The 20,024-nt window shown below is 36.5% G+C and overlaps 3 protein-coding genes across 7 annotated transcripts; 1 reads left to right on the top strand and 2 right to left on the bottom strand.

Moving 5' to 3' along the window:
• Positions 1-1,030: 1,030 nt before the first annotated feature.
• Positions 1,031-5,897, bottom strand: LOC17875239 (probable WRKY transcription factor 16). Its single transcript, XM_006279834.2, has 7 exons — positions 5,462-5,897; positions 4,263-5,379; positions 3,880-4,179; positions 3,022-3,798; positions 1,878-2,875; positions 1,634-1,762; positions 1,031-1,523 (listed from the first exon to the last, which is right to left on the bottom strand). The coding sequence occupies exons 1-7, from the start codon at positions 5,809-5,811 to the stop codon at positions 1,112-1,114; spliced, it is 4,083 nt and encodes a 1,360-aa protein (XP_006279896.1). The 5' UTR covers positions 5,812-5,897; the 3' UTR covers positions 1,031-1,111.
• A 1,281-nt stretch (positions 5,898-7,178) lies between these two features.
• On the top strand, positions 7,179-13,022 carry LOC17875356 (disease resistance protein RPS4). Of its 5 annotated transcripts, XM_023780563.1 has the most exons (8): positions 7,179-7,778; positions 7,888-9,070; positions 9,173-9,487; positions 9,581-10,393; positions 10,495-11,273; positions 11,355-11,512; positions 11,727-11,791; positions 12,714-13,022. In XM_023780563.1, exons 1-5 carry the CDS (start codon positions 7,312-7,314, stop codon positions 11,212-11,214), a joined length of 3,498 nt encoding a protein of 1,165 aa, XP_023636331.1. In that variant the 5' UTR covers positions 7,179-7,311; the 3' UTR covers positions 11,215-11,273; positions 11,355-11,512; positions 11,727-11,791; positions 12,714-13,022. The 5 variants fall into 5 exon arrangements, with proteins under 5 accessions (XP_023636331.1, XP_006279909.1, XP_023636315.1 ...); XM_006279847.2 differs by having other exon boundaries at positions 10,495-11,512; positions 11,738-11,791; XM_023780547.1 differs by having other exon boundaries at positions 10,495-11,512.
• Positions 13,023-13,604: 582 nt separating this feature from the next.
• Positions 13,605-17,094, bottom strand: LOC17876616 (putative receptor-like protein kinase At3g47110). The gene is made up of 2 exons (XM_006279886.2): positions 14,460-17,094; positions 13,605-13,957 (listed from the first exon to the last, which is right to left on the bottom strand). The coding sequence occupies exons 1-2, from the start codon at positions 17,092-17,094 to the stop codon at positions 13,605-13,607; spliced, it is 2,988 nt and encodes a 995-aa protein (XP_006279948.2).
• Positions 17,095-20,024: the final 2,930 nt, after the last annotated feature.

The following is a 20,024-nucleotide window of genomic DNA, read 5'->3' as shown; positions in this document are numbered from 1 at the left end:
TTAATATTATATAATGATTTTTTATAAGTTTAGCATTATATAATTTTTTTCCATAAATCCTTAAATATATGATGATTTTTTTATTACATTTCATTAAATATATATTTAGTGTTTTCAAAAATTTTGGAAAGTATATAATTAATATTAAATATGTTTACATATGTTTAATTTCGAATTTAATTGTCCACTTTTTATGGTAACAAACTTAATATGGTTTCCATAAATATAGATAATTCATAATTTTGGTTTTTATTTTTTATTTATTTAACTACATTTTTTGCTGTCTTTAAATGTGTTTGGCAATAGGTTTGCAATCACATTTTTTTTAATATTTTTTTTTCAGGTTTGTTTGGCAACAAAGACTAAAAATGATCCCCAATTAATAGTATAGATTAGTTACATGCCTAATTTATTTCTAAGTACATATATATATATAAAGTTATATTTCCTCTCTTCTCATTCCGCCACATCAGCGCCATATCATCCACCACATCATTATTTTTTTTTTTACTAAATCCAAAAGAATATGGGCTTGAGGTCCAACACTTCCACAACAATCAAAATACAAAATCTAAAAATGCATGGGCCTGAGGTCCAACACATAACAATCAAACCAGTTAAAAAAATCAGAAAATCGTGGGATACACGAGTTTGGAACTGGATGATTAAACGGGATAGGGAAAACATTTTTTAGAACCATCGTTTACAAGCGCGACACATCTGCAACAACGATACCGATTTCAAAATCATTGGCCGGAATACACGGAAAACAAGCCAGATCCTAGAATATATCAAACCCAGACACCAGAAACTTTATCTCTCTAATCACATCTTAGTAAAAAGAGAGAATACCGCATAAACTTTCCATCGACCTCTGATGAAAACCAAATGATGATAAACATTTCAAATACTAAATTACTATAAAACTGAAAAAATAATCGATATGAAAAATAGAATAACAAAAAATAACAACAATAAAAAGCCAACAAAACAAACAATGCAAAACAAAAAAAACAGCAAAAAATCATAATATAACTAAAAATAAAATAAATTTTTTATAAACCTACCGCGCGAACGCGGGTCAATAACTAGTCATTATATATAATTATAATTAATCAAAGATTTCGTTAAAAAGGTTGGGATCTATTGTATCACGGAAGAAATTCTCTGGTAAAACGGTAGCTTCAACATCATTATCGATCTCCATATTGCGAAAACCTTCATCCATGTCTCCTTCCTTGACCCCTTCTGCCACATGAAGAGGATTGTGGGAGGAAGGGAAATGAAGTTTATTGGATTCATCTTTGTTTCGGGAGACTTTGGATGAGCCAGAAGTAGTTATAACTGAGCATTTGGAGGAGGAAGAGGAACGAATAGAGCCGGCAAGAGCGTTGCTTTCAGTGGGACATGGATGGTTATGCTCAGAGAAGTAAGTAATGAGTAACATGTTTGGATCTGTTTGGTAACGTTCGACTTGTTTCCTAGCTGAACAACCTTTCGAGCTGCTACATCTGTAGTAACTCCTGAGGAACAAATAATTAAATTTTTAAGTAAAAATCAAAGTCTTTATCTAATTACACATGTGTAACAGATAAAAAGTCAAAACCCATTTGGTCATCACTTGTATATGTACCTTGGATAAACAGATGCTTTGATGGGTTTTTGGCCGTACTTGCGCCAACCCCATTGTTCAAACCCAGCTGCATCTTCACCAGACTGGCTGGCTGGATCCACCAGGTAAGACGTGCCCACTGCCATTCTCCTGCATCCATCGACAATAAATATTTATATTTTGAATCCACCAGTTATGTTGTAATGTAACACTAGTTTTGTGATCAGTGTTCATGTGGGAATCAACGAGCTAAGAGTGAATATACCGAGTTCTCTCAGGTTTCCTTGAACTGATCATGGATTTGTCACCCAATCTCTCAATCTTCTTAGATTCCGTATGGAGGATTTCTTTATCCATTCCACGTAAGCGCTTTTGGAGATTCTTTGAATGAGTGGTTATGGAACTCATACTATTTTCCACCATTCTCTTATTCTTCTTTGAGCTACCAGGCAGCATATATTTTCTATGGAGGAATTTTCTACCCATTTTACGTAGCGAAGCATGCATCGCTATTTCCCCATTGGATGATACACTTATGAGAGACCTACCGGCTAAGACCTTGAGCCCTGAACTAACATCCAAGTCAATGCCATCAATAAGTGGTGCTAGCAAATCAACATCCTCGTCATTGAACAAACACGCTATGTAAAGAAACAGAAATTTATCCATCTCCTCTAAATTAACATAATTGACTCTCAATACTTCTTCTTCAAAAATTTCATAACCAGAAACCTTCATCGGATCCAAGGACAAAACTGGCGATATATTCTCAAGACTTGTACTGCCAGTTGCAGCAGTAATTACACGGACTCCACATCTTATCACTGTGCAACTATCACCTATAAGCGTTATCTTTTCGTTGACAGGAACAAACTCAAAAGCAACTAAATCTGCCCAGATATTGAGGTCATTCTCTTCATCAGTACCTGGACGCATGTTGACATCACAGAAGACAAACATATGATCCTTCTGAACTTTTGAAACAGTATTCCCTAGACCCCAACAATGTAAATCTCTTTTTATCCTGTGAGAGTGGCCTTCCTTGTTTTTCCATTTGCAAACACAACTAATGCCAAAACCAGTAGTATCACAGTAGTCCTCCGAAAATGTGACTTCCACCAACATAGCAAAGCCCACAAGTATGTTCCTCCAAGAAGGATTTAGTTGTATCATTACAGAAGATCCTAGTTGCAGATCAAGTTTGGAATTTTGATCCGCATGTGAGGGCGCACAGAAGCTGAAAGCCAAAGCTTCATTAAGTTCCTGTTGCAGCAATGAAAAAAAAAGTCGGATACTTAGATATGATATGAGAAGAACGTGGCTGAGTGAACATCTCAGGCTTTGATATAAAGATAAAAGAGAGAGATGCGGAGAGAGATGGAGTGAGGTATTGAGACGAGTATGATTACCTGCTGACACTCTCTTGGTATATGTTCTGCATTAGCCAGCGCTTTCTCTAAAAAATCGTTGACCACTTGTGGAGAGAGATCAAAACAATCACTAAATAAGTAATGCACAGGAAGCTTCTCGAAGTTCAAACGAATTGATTTAAGAGAGACACAACCATTTGCATTAAAGACTTCTAGAGTTTGAGGAAGTTGTGGCACTTGTCTTACTGCAGTGCCAGCAAGATATAACTCTTTCAGGTTCCGAGGGAAAGCCTGGATAATCTCGAGCTCTGAGCAACCAGAAAGATCAAGAACTTTGAGAAGTTCTAAATTATCCATGTTTGGCAGACTTCGCAAACGAGAACAATCTTTCAGCTCCAAGCAAAAAAGCTTGCCAAGATTTTGATTAGATGTGCTTATTTTCATCAGGCTTGTTAAAGGTTTGAGATCACTTTCTTCAAGGTTTGAGACGCCAGAAAGACCCGGGATTTCACCTAGAATAGTCAAAATCTCTCTGTAGTTTGGCTTAACAATGGAAAGTGGTAATTCTACTATGCCAGTCCTCTGTAGATGCAGTGACTCGATATTTGGGGGAATCTCTGGGAAACTTTTGATCTCTATGCAACCTGAGAGATTAACAACTCGCAAATGCAGAAAATGACCAATGGCTGGAAAACTTTGCAGTCTTGTACACCCTTGGAGATCAATTACCTCAAGATTTTGAGCTAATAAAAGATCGTCAATATCAACTAGCTGCTGGGAATGACAAAGCCTGATCGTCCTTAACATGTCCAGGGGCTGAGGGAAAAAAAAATAATTACAAAATCTGTAAAATATAGACAAGGATGAAAGACACATACAGTATTTGAGTTTGCTTACCTTGGTTCCTTCCCAAAGTTTCTTAAGTTGGCTGTACGGCATGTTGATTTCAACAAGGTGCATAGGATCGAAATTTTGAGGCAGAATTTGCAGAGGATAGTTCTCCCAATGGAGGAGTCTTAACTCATTAGGAAGAGAATACAGAGATTCTTTAAGGACATTGATTACATTATGGACTTCAGAATTAGAACTGTAAATCTTGAGCAATCTAAGCTTCGACATATTATCAAAGGCAGCAGGCTTAATATCAAAACTTAAGTTTGATGTGTCCAGAAACATGCCTTCAATCTCTTCAGTACCCTGAAAGAATATTGCAAGTAGATCATATTAAGATGTTGGCTCACAAGATAGGTTAAATATAAAACTATCAAAAGATAACAGACCTGAGCACGTTTAAATGTTTTTTCGTGTTCTCCATTATTTTTTTGTTCGTGATTTTCTAATAAAAATTTGATGCACCAAGGTTCCCACAATCTGATGCGCTTCTTAGTATGTCTTGTTTCTCTATTTATTATTTCTCTGCCAACATCTTGGGTCAAGATATGCATTCGCACTCGGTTTTCTGAAATAGTCACTAGACACTTCTCGACAAGAACATCTATCCCAACATGTGGAAAGAAACCACAACCATCAAGCAGTTGCATCACGTAGTTGACATTTTCTCCCTGAAAGAAACAAGCAATGTCCAGAAAAATATTCTTTTCCATGTCATTGAGTGTGTCATAGCAGCTCTTGATTGCATCAACAAACTTAGTTGGAGGACGTTCCTTGAGTTCGAGGAATGATGTCTCCATTTCTGGCGGTATTTTCTTACCCTTCAGCTCGTTGCCATATGTATTAAGAGCTAATGGAAGTCCATCGGCATACTTAACCACTTTCATTGACACCTCGTGGAGATTCTGCTCTGCCATATCATCTATAGACGCACACAAAGAGAAGAGCTGAAGAGCCTCTTTCTCATTTAAACCCTGAACCTCATAAATTTGATCAACTCGACAAAGGCGAAACACCTGTCTATCTCTGGATGTTATGATAATTAGGCTTTTGGGACCAAACCAGTCAAACCCTCCAAGAAAAGACTCCACAACCAGAGGATTACGCACATCATCAAGAACAACGAGAACTCTCTTATTGTTCAATTTGTCTCTAAGCAAGCTCAATTTCGTAATGGTACCGGTAGCACCAGGCTTTTCTTTCAAGAATTGCTCCTCCAGCAAACGATAAAGACCCTTCTCTTGAATAGCTTTGGTATAGTCTTCAATAAAACAATAAGCATCAAATTCACCAGACATTTGGTCAAAGACCGCTCTAGCAAGTGTCGTCTTGCCTATGCCAGGCATACCCCAAATTCCAACACAACGGATGCCCAGAGGTTGCTTGCAAACCATTTTTTCAATCTCCAACAGCTTCGAATAGATTCCAATTCGTTCCATACAAAAGAGCTTCTCATACACATCTCTCACAATCTCTTTTACAAGTTGGGAGTCACTCCACTCTTTCCTACGCGAAATTTGCTCAAGTAATTAAAAAAAATGCACTTTTTTAGAAACCTAGCTTTATAAAACCTTAACTTTTTGAATACCTTGACTGGTGAACTGATGTTAAACCCTTCGAATCCAGCGCCCTAAGCCATTCGGTTTCTAATGATCTGGTGCCGTACAACACCGGAACCACCACCTGATCTCTGTTCTTCTGGCACTCCAGAACCTTAACGAGCTTATCAAGGCATACCGTAAGGTTACTTGGTAAAATCATCACCGAGACTCTAGCTCCCTCGACTTTAAACTGAGATTCTTCAGAAAGCAGATCGTTGGTATCGACGAACACATCGTGTATGCCTTTCCGGCGGAGAGCTTCGGAGAGGTGGCTGACGAAGGAGTATCGTACTTCCTCTACGCAGCTGATGTAAACGGATTTCTCACTATCAGCCATGATTTTTTTAGAAATTGTGCAGGTGAGGATGCGTCTGGGTCGCACCCGAAACCAACTCTCTGAAACGATTGGGTTCCCTGAGCACTTTCTTGCACTCCATTGTAAAGTCAACTATCAAAAGGTTCCAAAGCAGATCCCACCACATTTGTTCCACGAGTCAAATAAGTTGATCAATTGCCAATGTTAGTTATATACAGATATTTTTTTCTGAAATAACAAATTTAGATATCTATAAGATAATATATATATATATCAAATATTTTTTTTTACTTTTATATAGAAATTAAATAATGATATATCAAATAATATTTACTTTATAATATGAAATACAGTATATGTAAGTAATGTATATGTTTAGAAATTTATTGTAGATTAGTTAAATAAATGAGTTTCTTTTTAATGAAACAAACGTACAAATAATTAAATTAAAGATCATGAACCTATAAATAATTATATATTAAATATTTTATAATTTGATTAACTGAAATGAGTAGTAGAGTAGATTATATTTATTAGTTGACACGTTAAAGAATTTACAATATAGTTTTAATGAAATAATTTATTTTTAAAATTTTAATTTTATAGTTAATTATGCGGTTGACCGTACAACTCTTTTAAATGGTAATGGTTGGTAATTTACGGTTATTGACCGTTTGAAACAAATTTAGATTGATTACGGTTGAGAAACGATCTAGGTATGGTGTAAAATACGGTAACAGTTATATTTTGGTCATAATTATCTAAGGCGGAGTGGTTATGCTTTCAAATATTTAATAAAATGAGAAAATACTTTTTTTATAGTCTTTTAAATATACGATCTCATTAATATTATGCATTAATAGTCGTATAAATTTACACATATATAAGTTGATATACTAATGGGATTTATTATTTTAACCAATATATTAATAAATACTTCTAATTTTCTTTTAGTATTTTTTCCTAGAAATATTCTCTAGAAAAATAAATGTTATATTGTATTTTCAAACTAGTAAATATGCATCGTTTTTTTGTTTTGGTAGTCTTGTAGACTTTTAAAATACAGAAAAGCTATTAATTTTATTTTAAACTTGAATTTATGTTACTATGTGTATAAATGAATTTATCTATTGTATTTGTAATCTTTTCGATTATTTCTTTGAAATTTTTAAATTTTAAATTTTAAATTATTTATATCATATTTTTTTTTTCAAAAATCTTAACAGTGAAAAGTTATTACTAAAAAAATAATACATTACTTTAAATTAATAAAAATGTCATGGTCTCAAAATATTAGTGTATTTTTGCCCAAAAAATAAAAAGTGTATCTTTTCAGTTTGAACTTTGAAGGTCAAAACGTTTACTTTCTTCAACCTCTCTCTCTCACAGTTCATCATCCATCATAAAAGATCTCTGTTTTCCGGTTTGGTTCTTCTTCCTTCATAAACCAGCTCTTAGGGCTTTTGATTTTTCATTCTTCGAGTTTAATTGGAAGTTCCTTGTCTGGACATCCATAACACCATGGCGGCGTCCTCCTCCTCCGATCTCCCACCGCAACACCAAGTGTTCATCAATTTTCGTGGAGAAGATCTGCGTCTCGGATTCATCAGCCATCTTGTCGAGGCCTTAGAAAATGATAACATCAACGTCTTCATCGACAACTACGCAGACAAAGGCGAACCTTTAGAGACACTATTAACGAAGATACAGGAGTCTCGAATCGCTCTAGCTATCTTCTCCGGTAAGTACACCGAATCAACATGGTGCTTGAGAGAGCTTGCGATGATTAAAGATTGTGTGGAGAAAGGTAAACTAGTTGCTATTCCAATCTTCTATAAGTTGGATCCTTCCACTGTTAGAGGCGTAAGGGGACAGTTCGGTGATGCATTTAGGGATCTTGAGGAACCTGATTTGACTCAGAAGAAAGAGTGGAAAAAAGCTTTGAAGTGGATTCCTGACTTGATTGGTATCACTGTGCACGAGAAAAGGTAACTGATTTTGCCCAATTGGTTTGAGAATTAACCCAAAAGCTCGAACCTTTCATTGGAATCCAGTAAAGAGGTCATGATGATCTTATTTTCTTCATTCGTGTTGCAGTCCTGAGAGCGAAATACTCAACGAAATCGTCAAGGAGGTTAAGAAAGCGTTGAAGAAAGTTTCTTTGGAGGGAACTCTAAAGGCTTCTGTTGATCCATTAGAAAGTATCTATACTCGAACTTCTTCTGGAGGTGAAAAGGATAAGACTTTTGGAATCAAAGAACGCATCAAGGAGTTGGAAGATAAGTTGGATCTTGTTAAATACAAAGGAACTCGTGTCATTGGAGTTGTTGGGATGCCTGGGATTGGTAAAACCACACTGCTGAAAGAGTTCACTGAGACGTGGAAGGGCAAGTTTTTTAGGCATGCGTTAATCGATCAAATCCGTGAAAAGGCAAATAATTTCAGGTTAGAGTGCTTGCCTACATTGCTTTTAGAAAAGATACTGCCGGAGTTGAATAATCCCCAAATAGATAGTATCGAAGAACCATACAAAACTCATAAGGGTCTGTTGCGTGAACGCAAGGTTCTTGTTGTTCTTGATGATGTTAGTGGAAGGGAACAAATTTATGCTCTTCTTGGGAAATATGATCTTCACAATAAACATGAGTGGATCAAAGATGGCAGCAGGATTGTCATTGCAACAAACGACATGTCCTTATTAAAGGGTCTGGTTCATGACACTTACGTGGTCCGGCAATTAAACCACAGAGACAGCTTACAACTTTTTCGCCATCATGCCTTTCATTATGATCAAGCTATTCCTTCAAAGATGGATTTCATGAAGCTTTCTGACGAGTTTGTGCATTATACCAGAGGCCATCCACTAGCTCTCAAAATATTGGGTAGAGAACTTTATGAGAAAAATATTAAGCATTGGGAAACAAAACTGAAGATTCTCGCTCAAAGTCCTACTACTTATATTGGAGAGGTCGTGCAAGTAAGCTATGATGAATTGAGTTCGGCGCAAAAAGATGTATTTCTCGACCTAGCCTGTTTTAGATCGCAGGATGTAGATTATGTGGAAAGTTTACTGGCTTCTTCTGATCCCGAATCTACAGAAGTGATAAAACCTCTTAAGAATAAGTTCCTGATTGATACTTATGACGGCCGTGTGGAGATGCATGATCTCCTGTATACATTTTCTAGGGAACTTGATCTTAAATCATCCACTCACGGTGGTAGCAAACAGCGGAGAGTGTGGCAACATCAAGACATAATCAATGTACAGCAAAAGACAATGGTGAAACAAGAAGTTCCTCTAGATTTTTATCGATCAAAGTTTACACTATTTTACTCTTTACTAATACTGTTCTGGTTATTGCTGTTTTATATTTATTACCAGGGAGCTACTGATGTCAGAGGTATTTTCTTAGATTTGTATGAAATGAAGGGTGAAACAAGCTTAGACCCTGAACACTTCAAAAATATGTGCAATCTCCGGTATCTCAAGTTGTACAATTCACATTGTCCTCATGAATGTGAAACTAACAATAAGGTAAACCTCCCTGATGGACTTAAGCTACCATTGAAAGAGGTCCGATGCCTCCACTGGCTGAAATTCCCATTGGATGAACTTCCAAACGATTTCGACCCAATTAATCTCGTTGACCTTAAGCTGCCATACAGTGAGATTGAACGCCTTTGGGAAGGTTTTAAGGTGTGTCTTTTTATAGATAATTCTGTAGCTTTTTGGAGTTAAATGAACCTGTGCAGTTTTTCTTGACTGGTGGCTAAATGTTTGCTGTTATAGGATACACCAGTCTTAAAATGGGTCGATCTCAATCACTCAAGTAAGTTGTGCAGCGTGTCAGGATTATCAAAGGCTCGAAATCTTCAAAGACTGAACCTTGAAGGGTGCACAAGCCTTGAATCTCTTCAACATGTGAATTTGATATCTTTGAAAACTCTCACCCTCAGTAACTGCTCAAACTTCAAGGAATTTCCGTTGATTCCAGAAAATCTAGAAGCTTTATACTTGGATGGAACAGCGATAAGTCAACTTCCTGACAACGTGGTGAACCTGAAGAGACTTGTCTTATTGTATATGAAGGACTGCAGATTGCTGGAAAATATCCCGACCGGTGTTGGTGATCTGAAAAGTCTTCAAAAACTGGTACTCTCTGGTTGTTTAAAGCTCCATGAGTTACCAGAAATGAAAAAGAGCAGTTTAAAAATTTTACTCCTGGATGGGACATCCATAAAATCGATGCCGCTGTTACCCTCAGTGCAATGTTTATGTTTAAGCAGAAATGATCAGATTAGCTACATTCCAGCTCGGATAAATCAAGTTTCTCAATTAACAAGGCTGGATTTGAAGTATTGTACGAAGCTTACATCTGTTCCAGAGTTGCCACCAACTCTCCAATACTTAGATGCACATGGCTGTAGCTCACTGAAGAATGTTGCAAAACCTCTGGTCCGTGTCATGTTAACTGTGCAGAACCATTGCACTTTCAATTTTACAAACTGTGGTAACCTAGATCAGGCTGCAAAGGAGGAAATCCAATCATATGCTCAAAGGAAATGTCAGTTGCTGTCAGATGCTCGTAGACACTACAATGGGGTATTTCTCTATATTCTAACTCTATCTCCATGTCTCTCTGTATTTATTTGATTCTTATACTTTAGGAAACTCCACAATAATGATTTCCTTATAATTTTCAGGGTCGTAGTTCAGAAGCTTTGTTTAGCACTTGCTTTCCTGGATGTGAGGTGCCTTCGTGGTTTGGTCATGAAGCAGTTGGATCTCTGTTGCAACGAAAACTTCTCCCACATTGGCATGTCAAGAGGCTTTCTGGAATAGCTCTTTGTGCTGTAGTCTCATTTCTTGACAGAAAATATGATATCAGTTGCTTCTCGGTGACATGCACCTTTAAAATAAAAGTTGAAGGCAAGTCTTGGGTCCCCTTTACATGCCCCATAGGAGTTTGGACTAGAGAGGGAGACAAGAATGACAAGATTGAGTCAGACCATGTTTTTATATCCTACATTAGCTGCCCACATACAATAAGGTGTCTCGAAGACGAGAACTCTGATAAATGCAAATTTAGTGAAGTCTCCCTTGAGTTTACTGTGACAGGAAGTACAACTCGGATAGGAATATTCAAGGTGTTGAAGTGTGGTTTGAATTTGGTCTATGAAAATGATAAAAACAAAAACAGCTCACATGTGGAAAAATACGATGTTCCTGTTAAAGCAAGCTTTGAAGAACCAGAACACGGGATAATGGAGGAGGAAAGAAATATAAACAAAACAAGAAGTGATGATAGGCGGGCAAAAAAGAAGCGGAAAACAAGAAGGGATGATATTATGATAATATCCACTGTCACTCAAACTTGTGTCTCAAGTGTAACTCCAAGAATGGAAGATAAACTCATTGGTTAGACAAATAGTTGAAAAGTCTCGAAGCTCCAACAAGTAATGGTGGGATGAATATGTTTCAGGTGAACCACATTCTTAAACAGCACTCCAACAAGTAATTGAGAAGCTCGTGTATTGATTGTGGTTCATGCGAGTGTATCTAGGATGTGAATCATAAAGATAAAGCATCTGCTTCAACCAAAATCCTCTCTTTTACCATCAAGCCAAAGGATTGGATAGAGTGATTTGTTTACCAAAGCTTCTCCTTTTTCATCACTTTCAATGGTTCATGGGGCATCCTGTCAAGTTACACCGCAGAAAGGTAATCTTGTATTAGACATCCATTAGTACCTTTCTGGTTCAAGTTAATTTCAGGGTCTTGCTTGGTTATATAGTTCGGCTATGACTAGTATTTTAAGCTCTCCATAAGACTTATGTAGAAATTCTCATTTCACATTTTTCTTTCTCATATTGAAAACCTGAAATGGTTATTTTTCTTACAAGAGTATTGTTCTAACCCCACTTATTCTGTCTAGCCCTGCAATAGGTGTTTGAAGTCTAGGTGGAGTGTCACGTTTCAACCCTGAAGCTGTTGTTCCAGGTAAGCTTGATCCCTCTGTTGTTTGATTATATTATGTGTGTAACAAAGTTATTCAGCGTGTTAATTATAAGAGTTCCAAGGGGGAAAAGTTCTTAATTGCAATATGTTTTTGTTTGCCTGCTCTGAATTTAGAAGAAATGTCTATTTATGAACCTTCTCAAAAAAAGCTATTGATAATTTAAACCGACACATTTGAACATGATGGGGCAGGAACCTTGACAAGAAAGATGCTGCACTTTTTTTCAAGCTGAAACCTGATTACAGAAAAGGCCCTACTTCAATATTCACATGATTTTACTCTATGTTTGCCCAAAGAAAAAAACAAAGAAGAAGACGCAGCATAGAATATCATCAAGGTGTTATATGATAAGGATTAGGATGATATTTTTTCTAATACTTTTGTTGAAAATACTTTTTAAAACTTGTTCCGCAGTCCAGCCTTGTTTGGAGGTATAGATGCAGCAAGCTCAGCAAATAGCTTAAGATTGATAGAAATCAACTAGAGCCTATTGGCTGGTTATTAGTCTCTAGTTTTCTTGGTCTTGGGTTTGATCTATGGCAGACTGGAGATTTATGCTTGATTGGAAACTGTATGTGTATGGATACTTTTCTCGCTGTCCAAGCAGCGTTTTGAAAAAGAATCCTGCCTACCTTTCTGTTACTGCATATTCATACTTCTTCGGTGCATCAATAATGATCACAACAGCTTTCGTTTATGTTAGAGAGCCTAAAGATTGGAGCTTGACTCAATCTTTGGTTCTTGTAGTTATATTCGCATTAAGTCTTCACAACCGAGATGTAACATGTTTATTTGGGTGTGTTTGATACAAAAGACTAGAGCTTGAGCTCGAGTGGATCGGAGCTTTCTACGGATTCATCTAACTAGTTTGTCCTTTTTCTCTTTTCGGTTGTTGTTCCTCAGGGAGTGTTTGCATCAGCTCTAAACTATGGACTCTTGACTTGTTCCAGTAAAATTCTTGGAGCTGCTTTGATTTCTCTATACAAATCCTCTTCAGCCAGCAAAATCCACCTTTCTATCGACAATTTTCCTCGGAAGCCCGATCTATCTTGGAAGGTTTAAAAGATTTTATAGTCTTCCTTGCATCTTTTGATCCATCCACAGACATGAAAACCGTAGTCTCTTCTTATTGTATTGAATCATATAGTGAGGGTCAAATTCGTAAATACCAAAAGACGTGGGGTAAAATCGTAAATACCGAAAGATATGGGGTAAATTCGTAAATAACGAAAGATATGGGGCAAATTCGTAAATACCAAAAGATGAGGGGTAAATTCATAAATATCGAAAGATATGGGGCAAATTCGTAAAATCCAGAAGTTGTGGGGCAAAATCGTAAATACCGAAAGATGTGGGGCAAATTCGTAAATACCAGAATATGTGGGGCAAATTTGTAAATACTAAAAGATGTGGGGCAAATTCTTAAATACCGAAAGATATGGGGCAAATTCGTAAATACCGAAAGATGCGGGGCAAATTCGTAAATACCGAAAGATGTGGGGCGAATTTGTAAATACCAGAAGATGTGTGGCAAATTCGTAAATTCCGAAAGATATGGGGTAAATTCGTGAATACAAAACGATATGAGGCAAATTCGTAAATACCAAAAGATGTGTAGTTCAATCACCTCACATTGAAAACCCTTATTTTTCCTGAATATTACAACCAAAAAGAATCACAAACAATTTAATTAAAAAACAAAAATGTGATTTACTTACTATGTATAGCCAAGCGATAGATAATTGTGTTTTGTCAACATCACTAAGGAAAAGAGATTATCTCCATTTGTTTCCTTTAACAAGCATGCCCTTTGGTCGCTTTTAAAATGCGTAGCACATCTCTCATGTTCATCCGATCACCAGCTGCATAAACAGTGCAAGCCAATCCAACTTCCACAATTTTGTTAAGGCAATCAAGTTTTGTGTGAAGCTGTGCACCATAAATATCGTCCATGAGTCCCTTAAGTCTAGGGTCGATCACTTCCATAATCGCATTATTTTGAAACCCATGACTTATCCATTTCACCAAACTTTGATCTCCTTGGAAGCTCTCGTCCATTGGGCTTTTCCCACTAAAAAGCTCTAACAACATCACTCCAAAGCTATACACATCTCCTGCTCGTGATGGCTTTTCTCCAAGCCCATACTCTGCATGCATGTATGATGTAAACCACATAATAGTTCATAAATCTTTTTACCATAGATATAAGCATCATGATCATCAATATTTATCTTTTCATTAGTTATTAGGCATTCAGATTCCACAGTAGATTGTTAAGAAATGTTTTCATTTGTTTCTTAAACGTGCTAAAATCCATCCTAAATGAAGTTGGATTTTCCAAAAAAAATAAAAAAAATGAATATTTTATTGTTGTATTTCTTAAAGATTTTTTTAATGATTAGTAATTAAAGATTTTCCAAAATTTATCTTGCTATTACGAGTATTAAATTAAAATTGGCACGATGAGTTGATAATAATACATTAATACATATCATTTGAAAAAAAAAGATATTTTGTTTTCTAGAAGTATTGTGAAACATTAACCTATATTCAAAAATAAAATTTGATTTAATTTAACTTTTACAATTAATTGATTAAAAATGTATAGAAATATTAATAATAAAAATATTTAAGTACATATGTATTTACCTGGAGGGATGTAGCCAATGGAGCCTTTCAAGACGTGTGTGGAACTTATAGAAGCATGAAGACCATCATCAGATGCGTTAAATAACACACGAGCCAGTCCAAAGTCTCCGACCTTTGCAACCATCTCTTCGTTTAGAAGAATATTGCTTGGTTTCAAATCACAATGAACAATAGGAACCTCACAATCATTGTGCAAATAATCCAATGCAGATGCAATGTCAATGGCTACATTCACTCTTTCTTCAAGACTTAAACCAACTCTCCCATCAGATTTTACCTTCTTGCCTTTGATCCATTCTTCTAAGCTTCCATTGCTCAAAAACTCATACACCAAAGCTAGAAACTCAGTGTTTTTGAAGTCAATGCTTGAGCAAGAAGTTATTAGTTTCACAAGATTCCTATGCCTTACATTCCTCAAAGCCTCACACTCTGCTATAAATCCTTTATAGTATCCGTGGGCTTTGAGATCGATGACTTTTACCGCGAGATCAGCTCCTTGTACTACCCCTTTGAATACTGATCCAAAGCTTCCAACGCCGAGAAGATTTCTAGAGTTGAAACTATCGGTAGCTCTTTTGAGCTCATCATATGAGACGTTCATGAATGGTTCCTTTAAAAGTGAACTTGATGATGCAGATGGGATAGAATTTTTTGCTCTTCTTTTCAAAATCAAGAAAGATACCACGCCTATAGCTATTACACCTACCACACATGTAACAATGGTCACTTTCAAAAGTTTTTTGTGCTTCTGACTTTTTCGACATGTGGTGGGGGTGCATAGCTTCAGATTTCCCTCCATAGAAACGCTAGACTTATCCTTGAAAATCCCATTACTTGGGATCCATCCTTCAAGATTGTTAAATGAAAGATTCAAAGACTTGAGGGCTTGTAAATCTTGAAGTTTCAGGGGAATAAAACCGGAAAATTGGTTTGAAGATAGATCTAGAAGCTCTAAACCTTTCAACTCTGCCACACTTTCCGGGATTGGTCCGGACAGATTATTCCTAGCCATGTTTAGCTTCTCTAAGCTCTGACAACCTTTGATAGAAGAAGGAATGTTGCTTGATAACTGGTTATCAGAAATATCTAGGCTTACAAGGCTTTCGAGGCGACTTACATCTTGAGGAATAGGTCCAGATAATAGGTTTCTAGATAGATTCAAGATGGCACTCAAGCTATGTAGGTTAAGAACTCCCTTTGGTATGCTTCCATTTAGCATGTTGTTGGATAGGTCCATTGATAGAACTTTCTTGAAGTTTCCAAAAGATGACGGGATCATACCTTCTAGTCTATTATGAGACAAATTGATCTCATTTAACGCGCCAAGATCCCCCAAAGAATCTGGGATTCTTCCACTAAGTTGATTTCTCGCGAGTTCTAGCACTTGTAACCCTTTCAAATTCCCAATATCTCGAGGGATTTCTCCAGTAAGTGAATTATCACTCACGTTAAGGAGGGTCAAGCCTGTGAGACGTCCAATAGATTCAGGAATTTTACCCGTGAAGCGGTTTCCTCCCATGAAAAGTTTCGAAAGATTCTTCGAAAGATTGCCAATAGATACCGGAATAACACCCTCCAAGAGATTTCCATCAAATGCAAGAAAGTCAAGTCGCGAGCTATTACTCAAAGATTTGATGAACTGCTCGAGATCTTGATCTCTGTCCCAAACTAACTTGTTGAAACCAATATTGTACATTTCTAGAAATGGGAGATTGCCTAGTCTTGATGGTATGGTCCCTTCTAGAAGGTTATGCGCAGCACGGATTACCTTAATGTTTGTGAGGTTATATAGAGAATCTGGAATCTCTCCGCTGAACTTGTTGAAACATATGTTGAAAACCAAGAGATTAGGAAGTGTTTCTCCTATGTTGCTTGGAAATTTACCCCATAAGTTGTTTGAAGCAAGAACCAAAGAGACTAGAGAAGATATGTTGTAAATAGAAGGAGGAACTGTTCCAGTGAGGTTATTTATGGTGAGATCAAGGACTTGAAGCTTTTGAAGACGACCCAATTCGTAAGGTATTGTACCACTAAGAGAGTTTGTACCCAGGTTTAAAACAGTTAGTGATGAAATGTTTGAAAGAGATGGTGGAATTGGTCCATAGAAAAGATTTTTGCCCAAGTTTAGGATATTGAGGTTCTTGAGATCACCAAGTTGGTTTGGAACAAGACCAGTGATAGTGTTTGAGGTTAGATCGAGGATCTGGAGATCGACTAACTTATTTAAGTTGGAAGGTAAGGATCCTCCTATGCTATTGGAGCTTAGATTAAGAACCTTTAAACGGAAAAGATTTGTAATCTCTTCTGGAATTGTACCTTGAAGTTGGTTATTTTGAAGTTGAAGAGATGTGAGAAAAGAGAGATTACCAATACTTGGGCTTATGGAACCGGTGAGACCGCGACTAGAGAGGTTGATGGAAGCCACTCTTCTGTTTCTTGTGTTGCAAGACACGCCAGTCCAATTACAAGGAGATGTGTTTTTGTCCCAAAAGAAAGAAAGGGTTTGTGGGTTTTGGCTTATTTGAGACCTAAACGAGATCAAAGCTTCTTTGTCCGTATTTAGAGAAAGAGAAGCCGAAACAACAATGGAAACTGTTGACACTAAAAGCACATAAAGAAGAAAACTCAACCCCATTTTTTTATGATCTCTTTTTTTATTGATTACTCTGTTTTTGCATATGTGAAAGATCTAAGAGAGGTTTTGATGATTTATAGTGATTTATTGGAGTACGTACGTGTTTGGTTGGAACAAGTTTAAATTGGTGTTTTCTAACATCGGTTACAAAAGTCCATAAGCTAGCTTGACAATTATATTATGTGGTTTACAATGTTGACACTACTCTTTTTTTTCATGTTTTCATACCTCAACTCAAACGTGCGACACAAATTTTATACATCATTGACCTTTCTTAAATATTTTCTGAAAAATAATAAAAATATTTTATAAAATTATATGGATTAATTTATATGAAGTGCTAGGTGAAAACCGTTATATAAGATAGCAGTGATTTACGTTTTGTTATGAATTTATCATAGTAGATCATTGGTTTTAGATCTAAACGTCCAACTTAAATTCCTAATTACTATTATTTGCTATCCACGTTTCTGAAGATGTATAATGGAGTAAAAGTGACGTTATTACACCTATACGTGTCAATTTTATGAACCTCTGAATAATATAGCCACTACGTTTTCCCATGCAGAGAAAAAAAAATACGTCATATAATAGGATTTTCCCCTTTGGTTTATGAACCTCAAAATCTCCTCTGACCTATTCTCATTTTGACTTGTTGTCCTTTTACACTGTAAGATTAAGACCAAATATAACTTTGTAGATGCTCTTAATTGATTGAGATTCACAAGAGAAATTGTACAAATTCTCTTTAGATGCTCCTCCTACATTGTTGGTGTTGGATTTTGTACGTAACTCGTAGTCAAGCTGACCATTTAGTCAAAAAACCGGTGTGATGGGATGTTAACCGGTTCGAGTGTGAAAAAACCAATTTCAAATACAAAGACTGAATCAGCAGAATTTGGTTCAATGAGAGAAAAACAAAAAAGAGAGAAAAAAAAGAAAGAAAGAAAAAAAAGACTTACTCTTTCCCTAGTTTCCACGGTTGTTTGGTAGACATGTGTTACGGTCACTAATGAGGAAGAAACCATATGTTATAAATCGAATTATCTATACATATTGTTATTATTTGAGCCGCCTCGTATCGTACGTGGGAGATAGTTTCCAGAGCCTATGTTTCCTTGTTACTTCGTTAGTAGGATCATGCATGGATCGTTGTTTACCTTCTCGTATTTTAATGACATTGGTGTCTAATAAGTAGCATAAACGTAAATTTTGGAAAACAGAGTTTTCTCTCTTACAAAGATTACTGAGACCTATCAGTGTGAAGTTTTTCTTTTTATTAACCAAATGTGATCCAAGCTTTGACCATATGACTAATCATCCAAGGTAAATGTAGCCATTGAGTAGTGCACTCATCGAGTTTTCGAATGAATTTAAAGCATGAAACCATTTCAAGTGGTCAAGTGAAAGTAGTATAATAATTCCGTGCATGAGGAGAATTAATCTCTTCCCTAGACTAATAGGACAATTCATTCTCACTTGAGAACCTACACACCACTACCACTTGATTTATCACTGTGAAGTTATCTCAACGATCCGATATGTCTAAAACTCAATTTAACATAAGAGTCCGCATGCGCAAAGCTAAAGTAACCATTCAAAACAGTCAGATCTTGAAAATAATGATGGAAGATAGAAACAAGGGGACATGACCTAAATGAAACATTTTACAAGTTTCATATAACCAGCGAGCAATCAAATTAATACATACATACAAAATGCGTTATAGTTAGTGTTTAGGACGAATTACAACACCTTTGACTATAAGCCCTGACCTCCACATATTAGCTTCGTGTTCATACAATGAGAAACTGATCTCTCCTATGTTCTCCTTAGACATTATAAACTCACCGGCCGAAATATCTATCCATCCCTTCCCAATGTGTTCCACAAAGCTCACACTCTGCTCTTGAGGTGTCTCGGTACAACTCGGTACGACCAACTTCAGCTTTACCGGTGCCCAGTCCCATCCGTAAGCTGTATCCTCTAGCTTTATGTTGGGATAAGCTTGAAGAAGAAGACTTAGGAGACAAGTTACCTTTTCCTAGTTGAGTTATGACTTAGGAATTGGATTGTGTTTAGGAGTTATCTAGATACAATTCCTATTAGAATAAGGTGTTATCTCTTCTCTATATATATGAGTTATCAAAGTTGTGGTAACCTTAAGAGATTAGAGAGAGATTAAGAGTTTTAGAAGCTTAAGTTTTGAGTTATTTTCTTAAGCAAATAAAGAGAGTTATTCTTTAAATTCTTAGAATTCATAATCTTTCTCAAGTCTAGATTTGGTATCAGAGCTTGACGATTTTGGTTTTACACACACACTACCGATCATCACAACATGAGTGAGATCGTTCCAACAAGCAACAAGAAGGAGGCTGTCCCCTCTTCTATTCAATGTCCGATGCTAAATAGTACCAACTATACTGCTTGGGCAATGAAGATGAGGTTGCTGTTGCGTGTCCATAAGGTCTGGGATACGATTGATCCTGGATCCACTGATATTGATAAAAACGACCTAGCTAGTGCCCTTATTTTTCAATCGGTCTCGGAGTCTCTTATGCTGCAACTTGGGAACTTAGATACCGCTAAGGCTGTATGGGATGCAATTAAAACACGCAATCTTGGAGCAGAAAGAGTAAAAGAAGCACGACTCCAAACTCTTATGATCGAGTTTGATCGATTGACGATGAAGGAGACAGACACCATTGATGACTTTGTTGGCAAGATTTCTGAAATTTCTTCTAAAGCAACAACTCTTGGGGAGAGCATTGAAGAAACCAAGATTGTTAAGAAATTTCTTAAAAGCTTACCAATGCAGAAGTACATACATATTTCAGCCACCCTTGAACAAGTTTTGGACCTCAAAACAACATCTTTTGAGGATATAATTGGGAGAATCAAAACTTATGAGGAACGGATAAGTGCTGCAG

This window comes from Capsella rubella, unplaced genomic scaffold (assembly GCF_000375325.1).
Source record: "Capsella rubella cultivar Monte Gargano unplaced genomic scaffold, Caprub1_0 scaffold_8, whole genome shotgun sequence".
In the NCBI taxonomy this organism is placed as follows: Eukaryota; Viridiplantae; Streptophyta; class Magnoliopsida; order Brassicales; family Brassicaceae; genus Capsella; species Capsella rubella.
This window is presented reverse-complemented; position numbering and strand designations above follow the sequence as displayed.